The 16280-nt window shown below is 43.7% G+C and overlaps 1 protein-coding gene across 1 annotated transcript; it reads left to right on the top strand.

Moving 5' to 3' along the window:
• Nucleotides 1-15095: 15095 nt before the first annotated feature.
• On the top strand, nucleotides 15096-16052 carry OXER1 (oxoeicosanoid receptor 1). Its single transcript, XM_074989172.1, has one exon. It carries the CDS (start codon nucleotides 15096-15098, stop codon nucleotides 16050-16052), a length of 957 nt encoding a protein of 318 aa, XP_074845273.1.
• Nucleotides 16053-16280: the final 228 nt, after the last annotated feature.

The raw sequence follows: 16280 nt of genomic DNA, 5'->3' as shown, positions 1-16280 counted from the left end.
ACTTCGACGTTGGGCGGCACCACATCGAAATAGGCGCTGCGAGGGAACGTCTACACGCCAAAGTAGCACACATCGAAATAAGGGTGCCAGGCACAGCTGCAGACAGGGTCACAGGGCAGACTCAACAGCAAGCCGCTCCCTTAAAGGGCCCCTCCCAGACACAGTTGCACTAAACAACACAAGATCCACAGAGCCGACAACTGGTTGCAGACCCTGTGCATGCAGCATGGATCCCCAGCTGCGGCAGCAGCAGCCAGAAGCCCTGGGCTAAGGGCTGCTGCACACGATGACCATAGAGCCCTGCAGGGGCTGGAGACAGAGCGTCTCTCAACCCCTCAGCTGATGGCCGCCATGGAGGACCCCGCTATTTCGATGTTGCGGGACGCAGATCATCTACACGGTCCCTACTTCGACGTTCAACTTCGAAGTAGGGCGCTATTCCTATCCCCTCATGGGGTTAGCGACTTCGACGTCTCGCCACCTAACGTCGATTTCAACTTTGAAATAGCGCCCAACACGTGTAGCCGTGAAGGGCGCTATTTCGAAGTTGGCGCCGCTACTTCGAAGTAGCGTGCACATGTAGACACGGCCTAAGAGAGTGTGAAGTCTGTCCAATATACAAAGCATCTGGGGTTGCATCATGTAGATGCTAGGATATTTATCTCAAAATAATGGTTGTTATTCCCCTAATCATTCCCAAACCCCCAATCATTGCCTTTTCTGAACTCTTCCAATACCAAGATACCTTTTCTAAGATCAGGTGACCACATTCAATATATGGGAGAACCATGGATTTATATAAAGGTAATAAAATATTCTCCGTCTTATTTTATAACCTTTTTTAAATGATTCCTAACATTCTATTTGCTTCTCATTTGCTGCTGCACAGTGATTGGATGATTTCAGAGAACTATCCACAATGACTCCATCTTCAATGTAGCAATCTCAGAAAGTATCCTTTAATGTCACCTGTTCAGTTGCTTTAATTATAGATGTTGGGTCATTTCCTCTCTCTTGAAGTGAACTTAGTGAGTTGAAAAATTTCTAGTTATGGACTGTATGCTTCAAGAGGTTAAGGAGGTTAAGAAGTATACTGCCAAACCTTTTCGCCCAAGGTTTATAGCTGAATTCCAGTTTATGGCCAAGATCTCACAAACACTCAGTTTCGGGAGTAACTTTACTGATGGAAGTTGTCAGACTGAGTTGGGACTACTTCACACATATGCATGGGCATGCTCACTTTATATGGACTGTACTGGCACAGCTATGTCACCCCAGCTGCCTACACTGACGGACGGGGTTCCTTCCATTGGTGTGGAAACACAGTATCCCCACATGAGGATAGTTAGATCAACAGAAACATTCATCTGTCAGGTTCACTTCTTCTACATTGGGGAATAGGACAGCACAGCTGTGCCAGTCAGTGGTGTGGATTCATCATACCCCCAAGCAACTTAACTAACTTCAATATTAAGTGTTGACCAGGCCTAAGTGTTTGCAGGCGAGCGGGCATTACCAACCAACCATTAAGTATTTCACATCCTCTCTCAAAATGTGCTCAGTTTTACATAATAAATACATCCTATCCTTGGCATTTTTATTGGCAGTCTCAGATAAGAGGCCAAGGAGTTTTGGGTTTGACCCAGAAAGATGCCAAGCACATTTGCCGGGTACTGAGCACCCTCAACTGCCATTAGCTGTGTCTACACGTGCATGCTACTTCGAAGTAGCGGCACTAACTTCGAAATAGCGCCCGTCACGGCTACACACGTTGGGCGCTATTTCGAAGTTAACTTCAACGTTAGGCGGCGAGACGTCGAAGTCGCTAACCTCATGAGGGGATCGAAATAGCACCCTACTTCGACGTTCAACGTCGAAGTAGGGACCGTGTAGACAATCCGCGTCCCGCAACTTCGAAATTGCCGGGTCCTCCATGGCGGCCATCAGCTGGGGGGTTGAGAGATGCTCTCTCTCCAACCCCTGCGGGGCTCTATGGTCACCGTGGGCAGCAGCCCTTAGCCCAGGGCTTCTGGCTGCTGCTGCCGCAGCTGGGGATCCATGCTGCAGGCACAGGGTCTGCAACCAGTTGTCGGCTCTGTGGATCTTGTGTTGTTTAGTGCAACTGTGTCTGGGAGGGGCCCTTTAAGGGAGCGGCTTGCTGTTGAGTCTGCCCTGTGACCCTGTCTGCAGCTGTGCCTGGCACCCTTATTTCGATGTGTGCTACTTTGGCGTGTAGACGTACCCTCGCTGCGCCTATTTCGATGTGGTGCCGCGCAACGTCGAAGTTGAACATCGACGTTGCCAGCCCTGGAGGACGTGTAGACGTTACTCATCGAAATAGCCTATTTCGATGTTGGCTTCACGTGTAGACGTAGCCATTGAGGCTAATTGGAGTTGAGGGTTTTCAGCATCTCTCAGGTATGCCCAGCACCATTCAGGGTTGTACCATAAATAGGCATGGAGACTGAATATCCTGCTTACAACTAATTGTGGTCCTTTTGAAAGAGGGTTTATTGTAGGCGCATTGACTAGAGTGCATGGGAAACTTTTGCTGCCTTTGTCGGTGCTGAGAAATCTCCAAAGCTGTCAAGTTTTGCAGCTTCCCAACTGCTAAATTCACACACACACTCTTAGAAATAAAGGCTCCATGCGGTACAAAATATGTGCAGCATGGGAAATGGGAAGGGCAAACTTGTCTGCATCTTCCACACCATGTGAATCAGCTCACAACCATTCATATTTCAAGCCCCTCAGAGCCTTGGTCTCTCTGGTCAAGCTTATCAATGAGGGTACTAAATCCAATTAGCATCAAGAGTGTGATGGCAAATTCTGTGATCATGGAATTGCCATCAGATGGTCACTGATTTTCAGCCAATAATTTTTACTTTAGCAGTTGGACTTTTGATTTCTTTCTGAGCAGATGAAGTTATTATTCAATATTTATACTACAGCAGAGCCAGAGGCATTTTGCTGAGTGCTGTGTAGACAGACAAATACAAGGACAATCTCTGCCCCCTACAACTGAGAGTCTACGGCCAACTTTCTCATGGCTGTGCAGGCACCTTACTCGACCAGCAAGCTTACTGACTTACTTTCATGGAGTAAGGTAAGTGTTGCTCGTTATCAATACAGATATTAGAAGGACAAGTGACAAGCAAAGTGTTGGTGGAGCAGGAATCAATCGCATATATAGATTTTATATGCATGTACTGTTTGCATTTTCTTTCTGCTAATTACAAATATATTGTATGCCCACCATCTCCATCTGACCCTCAAACCATCATTAATTGCTTTTAACAATGCTACTAAAATGTGGGGAATTGTTTTCAAATCATTTAATGACGTTGCTTTAGTAGGGGGATTAAACTCCTGGTGAAATGCTATTGAAAGAAATATACAAATCTAGTGCTGTTTATATCCCTTTCCAATTGATTAAAAGGTGGTCTCATTTGTTAATTCTTCCTTTTCCATGCTTTAATATACCTGTGCCTTGTGGTATTAGTGACTTTGACAAATCAGTTTCTCAGCCACACATCAATCTTTAAAAAAGACTTTAAATTTTATTCTTCCTGAACAGGTAGTACTTTTTCACTTACACTTCTCATTATTTCGATCAGGCTAAATTACAGCTCTGTTCCCTAACATGAGGCCTGGCTGATTCTAAATACATGACAAATGCCTGGTTATCCTGTCATGTCTGGAATTTACATATATTTGTAGGTTTAAAAATGAACTGTATGAGTTAGTGAAATTCAACCCAAATTAATCAGTTTCTCCCACCCCTGGTTTGCTTTTTTCATTTAGGTTGTAAGATCATTAGGACAGAGACTGTCTCTTACTGAAACTGTGCACAGTCCCTAGCACAGTCAGGCCCCAGTTGGCCCAAGTTTTCATTGGGGCTTCGAGGTGTTGCAGTAATACAAGTTATTCAAGTAGTATCTACAAGACCTTTGGGGTGAAAATTATGCTAAGCTTCCATTTCGAAATACTTTTATGAAGAGTAAATAAATTATTCGTACACATTTTTAATTAAATGAGTAATACGTTGTTCAAGTCCAACAAGCTGTGGAGCTCCTTCCCGCAAAGGTGAGTCAGTGCTGGGGGGAGGGCAGTTTGCGGTTGTGGTTGGGGGGGATAGGTTAGGCTAGAGGGGGATGGGATAAGAACAGAGGGTGCCTGGCTCTGGGGGAAGGGAGGGAGATGGGGTGTAAGGGGGGTCTGGAGGGGCCTGGCTATGGTGGAGGGAAGGCAGATTGGGTTAGAGCAGGGTCCTGGGGGGTGCCTGGCTGGAGGGGAGGGGGCTGGGGTTAGAGCTGGGGCCTGGGGCTGCCTGGCTCTCGGGGAAGGAGAGGGCATTGTCCCTCATATGCATTCTGAAAATTTGGCAACCCTTGAGTGGCCTGGCCTCCCACATGGCTGCTGGGGATACCCAGGGGAGGGCGGGACGAGACACCGCCCACAGCTGCCTGGCACAGTCGCAAGGCAACTGCAGTCAGGAGCCTCCATGCACCATGCGGGTATCCTCCTTTAAGTGACTGTTACTGGTCTGTTTCCTCCAGGGAGTGCGGTGCAGGCAGTAGATGCACCCAACCTGGCCACCAGCAGTCCAGGAGCCCTGCAGTCAGCCATCAGCACAGCCACCCAGCCCCTGCCCTCCCCTACTTCCTGTGCGACCCTGTCACAGCCTGCCACCACACAGCCCCCCCCACTCCCAAGACAATGAAGGTACTGACAATTTTTCAATTTTTTTTCCAGGAAGAAGGGTGCTTTCAAAAGTTGGGTTTCCTTTTGAATAAACACAGCTGTTTTGGCTTTTGAAATCAGCTCTTCCAGAATTGAGATCTTGCGTGAGTATGTAAATGAGGTGCAAGATATTTAAATCCACACCTCATTTGCATTTCCAATCATCTGCATTTGCATGTCCCTTCTGAAAGGGAGGAGCAATGTAGCCACAGCCATAGGGACACAGAATAGATTTCAGTACTCTAACTTAAAAAATTTCAGCTATGCCACCTTCTGATCAACCTAGCTGTTCATCAGCTTCAGTTGTCCCCTTCAGACAAGAAGGCTCCCACCACAGCCCCCTACTAGAGTTTCGAAGCTCAGAGGACACAAGCACGTAAACATTTAACTTCCCTGAGCTTCATAAAAGTCTTTTAGCCCTCCTTGGCTTTTTACCAGCTGCCTGCCCTTCATACAGGACAGTGGCCACTGGCGTGCTCCCCTGAGCTTTCTGCTTGCTCCAGAGCCTCCTCCGTGAGCAACCTCATTTCTGATCTGTTTTCCCGTTTCTGGAGGCAGACAGTGAGTCCCTGTCTCTTTCCTGGTTCTTTCTTCTCTAGAGCAAAGGAACATGCTCCTAAACCCAACTGGGAGTCAGCTGCCGAGTCACAGGTATACTCGTGTCTAGCCTTTAAAGGTCAGCTGCCCCCCTGGGACAACCCACTTGTGCTTTATTTACCAAACAGAGAGGCTTTGGAAGTGCCTTTATCTGACCATCTCCTGGCAATTTAAAGAATGGGCGGATGAGATCATCAGCTGCAAATTCTCCTTCCTTCAAACCTTGTTTCCAAAGAAGTATTTCCAGAAAAGATTAAGACAGCTTTCCTTCTGGCAGGGTGCAATCCTTGAATTTCAAACACGACTGTCTGCTTGACATTTATATTATATAATTAGGAGCAGTTATCATGTTGTTGTGCTTCTTCGCCCATATGGCGCAATAATCCACCAGCCAAGACTTATAGTTCATGACACCCACTTCAGCTTGTGCATGTGCAGCTGGGTGGCCATACGTTGGCTCATCCTCACTAAAATACATTTTTCCCTTTGGCTTTGTGTTAGTTAAATAGTGACTGCTTTGTGCTTTTGGTTGGGGACTAAGGATCACAAGGAACAATGTTCAAGAGAGGGTGCAGCAGCAGAGGCAAGTTATCAGTGCGCCTAGCTACACAGTGCAATATGAGGACACAGCCTACGTCCAGAGAGAATGAAAGTAGTGTTCCGTGCTGCAGGGTGATGCTGCCCTGAGTCACAGCTCTGTCAAGAGGCTATACGGTTCAGAGGGCCACATACTGCCTTCGATCAGTGGCAGGATTTCCCCATGACATCAGGAGGAGTGCGTTAAGTCCAGTATGTACATGCATATTGATGACTCTATCCTTAAGGCTTGTAAAGGCTTCTGAGGAATTTTTAATAAGATTTTCCATTGCTTGCGTGGTCTAAACTTGATCTAAGTATTTATCATAGAATACTAGAACTGGAAGGGACCTTGAGAGGTCATCAAGTCCAGTCCCCTGTACTCACAGCAGGACCAAGCATCATGTAGATTATCCGTGACAGGTGTTTATCTAACCTGCTCTTAAATATATCCAGTGATAGAGATTCCATAACATCCCTAGGCAATTTATTCCAGTGTTTAATAGCCCCGACAGCTAGCAAGTTTTTCCTAATGTCCAACCTAAACCTCCCTTGCTGCAATTTTAGCCCATTGCTTTCTTGCCCTATCCTCAGAGGTTAAGGAGATTAATTTTTCTCCTTCCTCCTTGTAATAACTTCTTAGGTACTTGAAAGCTGTTATCATGTCCACTCTCAGTCTTCTCTTTTCCAAACCAAACCAATCTAATTCTTTCAACTGTCCTTCATAGGTCATGTTTTCTTGACCTTAAATGATTTTTGTCACTCTTCTCTAGACCTTTGCCAACTTTTCCACATCGTTCTTGAAATGTGGTACCCAGAACTAAGGTGGTGCCCAGAACAATGCTCCAGCTGAGGTCTAATCAGCACAGAGTAGTGCGGAAGAATTACTCCTTATGTCTTGCTTATGACACTCTTGTTAATGCTTCCCAGATGCAGGTCACAGTAGATTAGATTGATCAGCAGTTGACTGGCTGTATGTGAACAGGGTTGTAATCAAGAGTGAGCATGCATAATAGTTGTAAAATTAGTATTCAGTGCTTATGAGAGAGGGTGCTTCTCATGCATATACACATGCATGTTAAAGTAAGCCATAATAGAACATTTGGGAGGGAAAAGAGATCTTATGGTCACAGCACCAGGCTGAGGGGTCAAGAGACCTCAGTTGCATACTCAGCTTTACTACAGCCTCCTGTGTGAGTTTAGACACTGCAGCCACTTCACCTCCATATCCTTATCAGTTAAATCAGGTACCCATCTCATAGGAGCATTGAGAAGCCTCAATTCTGGCATGAGAGAATAAAATGACCACAGTCAGTGGACAGGCACATGAGTAAGATTAAAGCTTGTTCAGTATGAACCAACAGCCAAGGATTGTAATTAAATACCAAATAAATAAATAAAAAAAACCTAAAATAGTAAGATCAATTCTATCAAAAGCTATTGTCAAACAAGAAGATGGATAATGCCAAGCTCACAATCCACAAATGACTTATAAATAACACAGACAATGGTATTTTAATACAATCACAAGCTTTGAAACCTCCCTGAATGCAGGAAAATCGGGGTATGAAGAAATGTCTTTCTAGCGAGCACGTGTCTGCAAAGACCACACTAAATTAAGCAATGCTTCAGCACTGGAGTAGTTAATGTAATATAAGCCCCCTAGCGTGGGCAGAGATATAAACTTCCTTGTACCCTAACTTAGTCCCATATGAGAGGGGAATAAAGTCCATTATTTTATATGGCAGTTTTAGTAGTATAATTTTATCTATATGAGGGATTGTGCTGATTTAACTATCTGTTTTAAAAAAAGACTATCACACCCCTATCTGACCAGCACAAGAAGCGTGTGCAGACCAAGACTTCATCATCTGATCTTTGCAAAGCCACACTGATGGGTATTTAAAGGAGCAAATACCTCTGAATGAAAAATTTGGCCTTTCAAATAGGAGACTTAAGTAAGCGCTCCTTGTTTTATAATGTCATTCTTTGTAGAGTTTGATAGCTGAAGACATGATTAAATTAAATACTCTTGCATAGAAGGAGCACATTCCTGGTAATGGCTAACTGACATGAAAATAGTATCAGAGAGGTAGACATGTTAGTCTGTATCCTCGAGAACAACAAGAAGTCCTGTGGCACCTTATAGACTAACAGATCTTTTGGAGCATAAGCTTTCATGGGCAAAGACCCACTTCATCAGATGCATGAGTAGGGGGCAGGGGGTTCAGAGTAAAAGGGAGGGCCAAAGCTGACAAAGTCAGTTAGTCAGGGTGGAAATGGCCCATTATCAGTATTATGTATCAAAGAGGAAAAAACAAGTCAAATAAGTCAGGGGAGATGTGGCCCATTGTCAGAATCTGATGCAGAAGTGTTAACACCCAAAGCAGAGAAGCTGCTTTTGTACGGGGCCAGCCACTCCCAGTCTCTGTTTCATCCTTGGTTGATAGAGTTAAATTTGCAAATAAATTACAAGTCAGAGATTTCTGTCTCCATTTGATTTTTAAAATTTCTTTGTTTTAGGACTGCTACTTTTAAATCTGTTACTGAGTGTCCAGAAAGATTGAAGTGTTCTCCGACAGGTTTCTGTACATTACCGTTCCTGATGTCTAATTTATGTCCATTTATTCTTTTACGTAGAGACTGTCCAGTTTGGCCAATGTAAATTGCAGTGGGGCGTTGCTGGCACATGATGGCATATATTATATTGGTAGATGTGCAGATAAAGGAGCCCCTGATGGTATGGTTGATGTTAAGTCCTGAGATGATGTGTGAGCAGAGTTGGCAGCAAGGTTTATTATTATTATTATTATTATTATTATTAAATAATATCCTGAATAAATAATAATGGTTGTTATTAATATTATTATTATCACTAATATTATTAATACTAATTTATTATTAATAAGGTGCCACAGGACTTCTTGTTGTTTTGACAGGAACATACTTTGGTATGTTGATCAGTCAGGCATGTGAACACCTCAGTTCATGCAGCCTGAGTAGGATATGTACCTCTTCCTGACTGAAAAATATACAGGCTGGTATATGCAAGTCTTCCTGTTCAAACTAAGCAATTTGATCTCTATCAGTATTTTGCAGCTGAGTCATTACAGCATGTGTAATTTGGGTCCTGCCTGTAGCTTGGAAGATAAGGAAGCTCACATCAGTGTATAAACATGAGAAAACTGAACAAGGGGATGATAATCAGACTGATAATGCAAATTTGGAGTGAGGGTGTGCCTTTAGAATGTCATCATCATTGCCCTTAAAACCAACGAGAAGTCCTGTGGCACCCTATAAAGTAACAGATATTTTGGAGCATAAACTTTTGTGGGCAAAGACCTGTTTTGTCAGATGCAATCTGATGATGCGTGTTTTTGCCCACGAAAGCTTATGCTCCAAAATATCTGTCAGTCTATAAGGTAACCCAGGACTTCTCGTAGTTTTTGCAGATACAGACTAACATGATTACCGCTCTGATATCAACCACTGCACTTCATGCTAATTGGCATTCAGGGTGGCAACAAAGCCCTTCCCCGCCGCACACACACACACACTTCTGTCTGTCACTGGCCAGCCTCTCAATAGTGCCTGAAGTGTGATTCATGCTTTCCATTTCTGCTTCAATGGTCCAGTGTCCTGTGGGCTTGGGTCGTCCTTGTTTTCATTTGCCTGTAGAACATGCTCCTGCCATATGAGGGGAGGTAAAGCACTGCAGGCAGTGTAACTGGATACATTCCACAGGCAGGGAACACAGGTTTGCTTGTGCGAATGCCAGAGGAATGAACGTGAGAGGAGCAGCATCTACAGCCTGTAAAGGTGTGCCAAATGTACTCCCCAAGCCTGGTAACTGAAGCAGGAAGGGCCCATAGTCACGCCTCCTCAAGCGTGCCCTGTAGAGCTAATACAACACACTTTAACTCTTGGGAAATTCCAGCTGTGGGTAATCCGTGGGCTGAATGCAGCCCCTTAGGGTATCACACAGCTCTCACTGGCCAGGAACAGTGAACCACAGCTACTGGGAACCACAGGAGATCATCAACATCAGCAAAACGTCCTGCAATCTACTAGATCCTACCCTGATGGACTGTGTGCAGCCTATTGCCCCCAGGTCTGTCTGCTGCTGAAAAGAAAACCAGACTATGGTTCCTTGTCATAGGCTTTACCTGGTGGCAGCATTTCTTAACTAAGATCTGTTTTAGAAACAACAGGAATTACAGGTGAAAGGAATTAGCAGTGAAAGGAAACAAAACTCAGCAAGTAAGGAAACAGCTGGCAGGACTGCAGTTTAAGCAGTATGTCACCACTGCTCCCAACGGAGCCTTCCAAAGAGGAAGTCATATGGGCAATAAATACTAGAAAAAACAGGAGGTCATAAATCCCTTTAACAGCAAGGGGATAAGGAAGGAATTAGTCTAGGGGCAACCAATGTGAACGCCTCAGTTTATGCAACCTGAGTAGGACTAAATAGTTTTACCAAGGTAGCCATGAGGGCATGGCTCACTCTGACACCATGACAAGCCTTGGAGCAAAGAGCCAAACACCAATTGCATGAGTGGACTAAGCTTTTTACAAGCACACAACAGATCCTAAGACAGTTATAATAACACAACAAAACCCTAAATACTGGCTACGTGCAGCTGGCTGTAGGGTTCGATCACCACCTCTCAAGGGAGAGCCTGGGCAACTAGGAAAATTACTTCTAGAATCTTCTTGGGGAAAAAGAGTAACCACGGCAAGCTACAGAGCAAACCACAAAGCTACTCAGCTGCACAGAGTCCACGGACTGAAGGGGAACATTGGTTCCAACTCCCTGGGTCAGAAGCACCAAGAGGGTAAAAAGCCATACTACTCCTTCCCCATTATCTTGAGGAAATAAAATCCTCTACCACCACCGGTGCAGAAGCAAGCTCTTCACTTTTTCTGCATAAACTCCAATGCAGGGGACAGTCTGAGGCACACTGGATGCAGCCCTAGCTTGTTGTCACCCAGACAAGCACTGTGTGGACTATAGCTACAAGGAGATGCATATTAGAGGCAGGGACCTATTCCATCCCTGGCAGTAGCAACCCTTAAACAGGACTGCCATAAGCCATCATGCTCCCCGACATTCCCTGTGAAGAATGGATTCAGCAGATGAAGAGCTTCCCAAGGTAACATGTTAGGGGATGAGCCATGGATCTGCCTTCTATGAGCTCAAGACCCTCTCTGCCTCCTGTCTGAGTCTCCTTTGCTCCCCACTATAAAGGGTACTAAGGCTACAAGCTATAAAAACTAAAAAAAAATAGAAAAAATACAGATCCCAGACTGGAACAAACCCTCACAAGAACCAAGGGCTGTCACAGACCTCGCCACCTTCTGAAAGGGCAAGATATGCATCTACAGTGCTCTATCTTCCCAAGCAGCATGTAGATATGAAACATTACACTACACTGAATATGCAATCTTCCTTCTGAGGCAAGGACAGATGAAAGAACCAGACGTGACAAGTATTAGCAATGCTGCTTAATGCACCTATGGAAGTTGCTCAGACATTACATTGATGACAGCAGTACCAGCCCTATATAGAGTAGAAATGAATGGTTGAATTGGGTTCAAATGGCCCATGTTTCTGAACACCCTTCCAGCAAGCATTTGCTTCTTGTCAGTTTCAAGAGAATGGAAGCGTACCTGGCTTTATCCTTCCAAGTGGTGCGCACAAAGCAGTGTGGGTCGTTCAGTTGGTGTTACTCTTTGCTCTGGATTTGTGCCAAACCCATGCCCTTGAATGGGCCTAGGAGGCACTGTGCAGCTGGAGATGCAGTCCTAAGGGAAAAAAATCAAAACAAAGTTCTGACCATTTGGGGTGATAAAAATAGGGGTGCAGACCCTGATGACCTGGCCAGTTTCCAGGTTCCCCCCCTAAATTCAACCTGTATGTTGAATCAGGCAGTCTTCTACACATCCTGCCATAAATGCCCAGTAGCAACTAACTTTTGTTCCTGCCTTTATTCTCTGGCTCTTGTTATTCAAGCAGCATAGTCTAACCTTTCCATTCCTCTCAGAGGGTTAACACTTACAATAGTCAAAATCAGAAACTTCCAGGTCATCACATTCAGTGCCCTACTTTAGAGGCACCTCTTGAGACTGGTCCTGTTTTTACTCTGAGATCATATAGGCCTGTTTTTCAGGTTACCCTACTTGAACTTTTCAGGCTAACAAAGCCATGTTCCTGAACAGATGCGTCACCAATACCACAGTGGTATCCCATCAGATCCAGACAAGGTGGAGAGGATGGAGTTCCATGGGCTGTGAAAATAACAGCAACTTTCTTAAGACCTGTGTTATTCAGCCTCATTGTAGAAGTTAGATGTGGTGCTTTAAGTCACAAAGAGGATTCACTCTCCTCCATCCCTCAAGAACTCCCATCACACACCTATGTGTATCAAACTACAGACTTGGGCCATGTTTACAGAAAAACTTAGGTCACTTGAGGCGGTAAAAAACCAACACACCAAATAACATAAGTGTCATCTGCACAAGTATTTATGGGCACAGCGCTATGTCCAGAGGAGAGCTTCTCCCACCGACATCACTATCACTGCTCATTGAAGGGAGATCTTGCTGCTGTTGGCCAAGAGTGACTACATAAGCAATCTTACAACAGCATAATTGTATCAGTACAGCTCTGTAAGTTCACTAGTATTAACATGGCCTTAGTGGATCAACTAGAAAGAATTATTTAGTTTCCTTTATATGTCACAAAAGTGTTGTAAATACGATGAACTTTTCTGTGTCTCAAAACTTAGAGAGAATTAAACCTTATTGTGCTCTTTTGGGTCATTATGACCCTCTTTCCCTCATAGGCAGATATAATAGTTCAGCTAAGGCGGCAATTTGCCATGCAGTTTCTACTTCTTAGAATACACATGCAAAGATTTATCATGATTAATTGCCATCCCTCCAATTCTGTCATATCCAATGTCAGTTCATTCAGAGACAATGTATTTATTTTCAGAGCTGAAAAAGGGGGTGCAAATATGACAGAATTAACCATTTTTTTTCGGTTTTTCCAGTTTTTTTGGCATTACAGGAAAATATACTGAAGTATAACTTAGAGGGTGGCCGTTCGTGGAAAGGACTCTAGCATTGCACCATGTCTACAAAATGTCCTGAGCACCATTTACAGATTACTGAAGGGCCATGAGAATATATTTTCCAGAATGCACATTGGGTCTATTCCAAGGTCACTTTACTGCGTACTCTTTGATTTTTTTCTGTTAAAAAAAAAAGAAGTTGTACATGCCTTGATAACCAAGATATAAAATAGATTGAGCCCAGTTCTGGATTTTGCTACTACTTCCACTAGTGCTAATATCTGTCACTTTATTGCTTTCCAACCACACACTCCAGATCAGTTCTAGCTGTGGGTACTCCATTAGCCTAATTTTTTGCAAATGTGACTGGAAATGAGACCACTGCAATTTCATTTTTTATAATTAAGATTTTTAGAAATTCAGCATGAGTCAAATTCATCCATGCTTGTTACTTGGTTGACTATGTGGATTTATAATAGTAAAGGAGTTGACTCAATGTATCTTAAAAATAGTATAGGATTTCAAAAAATATCAAGCTTCTTAGTTTTTAAGTTAACATGAAAACAATTGATGCAGTGCTTTTGTGACTTTGATACTAAATTCTATTTATTTTACATTGTACTCTTATTTTCAGTTTCCAACATGCTGCATGGTTTGTACTGACTGTCTAATAGCATAAAATGTAGCCAGGGTGAAGATGAAATGTTGGTAGCTGGTGAGGCAGTGAGAACATATAACATCTCCCTAGTAAAGACGGAAGAGCTCTGTTTAAGAAGAATGATGAAGAAGATTTACAAAATCCCCATGCTTCAGGACATAAGTCAGCAGCTATTGATGGGAGATACATAGGACATTTCTCCACGGGCAGGTTACTCAACAGAGCCTTCTGCAGGTTTCTTGCACTTTCCCCTGAAGTAGCTGTTCCTGGCCCGCATTAGAGACAAATGCTACAGTAGACAGACAACTATCCAGATCCAGTATGGCAGTTCCTTTGCCCATATGATCTCCCTATAAAAATCACATGCAAACAATTTGAGAAACAGATCCTTGTGTGGTACTTGCAAAATTATATAAAACAGACAGCTTTGGTGCCCCATACAAAAGCATCTGTGGTCTTAGGCAGACAGGCAAACAGACAAGCCAATAGAAGAGGAAAGATAGAACTTCAGATGAGATATGATCTAAATTTTGCTTCGGTTTTGTTTTAAAACAGCACTATCAGATTTTGCTCTCTGAGACCAACCTGTACCAGTGACCTGAGAGTGAGGCGTTGGCTAAACTCAATACTGGTAAGAGAAAAGCCCTAGTTTGTCTACAAGCTTATTTCCTCAAGCTTCAGAGAGTGTTTGCGTTTGCAGCACTTCCATTGATAATGAGAGCAGTATTCTGAAGGCAACTATCCCACAGTGTGGTTCTTGGGAGGGAGAAATCCCAGGGCTTCCTGGGTCCCTGTATAGCCGCTGGTCTTGTTGCTCTAGTAGCTCAGCATTGCTGCAAGCAGAGGATTGTTTGCCGTGGAGGAGGCATCGTGACCTGGCCAGATGGCAAGTGAGCACTTACCAAGAAAATAGCAAGGCAACTTTCAAAGCTCCTAGGGCTTTAAAGGGGAAAGCGTGGGTGTCTATTTACCTGGCGCCAGAGCAGCAGATTTGCTGGCTAGAGTGTAAGATATCCTGCAGAGGCTCGAGATCTGCAAACAGCGAGAACCTGTCTTCACTTGCACATCACTGCAAAAGCTTCACCAGTAAGAGCTATACGTGGGGCGTGGAGGTGGTTTTCTTTTTGCTGTGGAACAACTGAGTCACCATCAAGTGCAAACACTTCCACAGGGACTTCTTCTGCTTTAAATGGCAAGAGTAGGCATTCCTACTCTATCACAGTCTATTGATAGGATTTTCATCTCTAGACAGTTTCAAAGAGTTTGTCATATTGGTATTGTCTCACTTTTCGCATACAAGTGCCATTTCTTGAAACTTCACTCTATTTCCTTTGCAGCTCCTCTTCCTTTGGAGACATTTGGCAGGTATTTGTTTGCATCTCAACTCACCACTCAACTGTGGGCAGCAGACATTTAAAAACAGCAAGAGCTCCAGATCTGGAGCAATGAGCAACATGACAACTGGTGGAGCTGCCACAATTTCTGTGATTCTCACTCCTGTGCTTGGCGTGGAGATCATCATAGGGCTTGTTGGAAATGGCATTGCTTTGGTTATCTTTTGCTCTTACAGGAATCTCTGGCCATCAGGCACTGTGTATTTATTCAGCTTGGTCATCGCTGATTTCTTGCTGATAATCAACTTGCCATTTCGTATTCACTACTACATGAAGAAAGAAGTCTGGGTCTTCACAGAGACATTTTGCAGCTTCAACCTATTCATGTTGTCAATGAACAGGACAGCAAGCATTGTCTTTCTCACTGCGATTGCAATGGATCGCTACTTTAAAGTGGTTCATCCTCACCATCAAATGAGTAAAATATCAACAGCCTGTGCTACAAAGGTAGCAATTGTACTTTGGCTGGCAGTGATACTGATGAACAGCCATGTCTTTACCTTGGGTCACAATCAGAGTGACAACATTATGTGTCAATGCTTTAACCCTCATCTTGAAGCACAGCCAGCAACCACATGGCATGCAATATTATTTTTCCTTGAATTTTTTTTGCCTCTAGGCATCATCATCTTCTGTATTTTCAACATTATCTTGAAACTAAAACAGAGGAAATTGGCTAAAGGGAACAAGTTCCAAAGATCTGTGAAAGTGCTCACAGTCATCGTTTTGGTATATACCATTTGCTTCTTGCCTAGTATTTTAATTGCTGCAGCTGGCCTGATCATTAGACAAGTATCTCCTGAACACATTGGCACCATTGACAAGTTACTACATGCTTCGTTTGCTTTCACATACCTAAACAGTGCACTTGATCCAGTCCTGTATTGCTTTTCAAGTCCATTGTTCCTTAAGAAATGCAAAAAAGTGCTTGGCCAGGCTGGATGGTTGATGATCTCTGTGTCAGAAAGAACCAGGGAAAGTTCCTCAAGATTTCAGGACAAAGATTGAAGACCCACCAAAGCTCAACAGTAAGGGAACAAACTACGTACATGAGGCTAGAGTTGTCTCTGTCTTCTACAGCTAATACTTGTTCAATAAAAGGAAATTGTGCATGTTGATTTTTTTTTGTAAAATTGGTTGAGTAATAATTTCCACAGAAATTGTACCAGATTTATAAAGAGTAGCCAAGTACACTTGCTTCCCAGCGACTTCAAGGGGAATTGGGAAGCCTCCGCA

This window comes from Carettochelys insculpta, chromosome 3, assembly GCF_033958435.1.
Source record: "Carettochelys insculpta isolate YL-2023 chromosome 3, ASM3395843v1, whole genome shotgun sequence".
Taxonomy (NCBI): domain Eukaryota; kingdom Metazoa; phylum Chordata; order Testudines; family Carettochelyidae; genus Carettochelys; species Carettochelys insculpta.
Note: the sequence above shows the minus strand (reverse complement) of the source record. Positions and strands in the feature narration are given on the sequence as shown.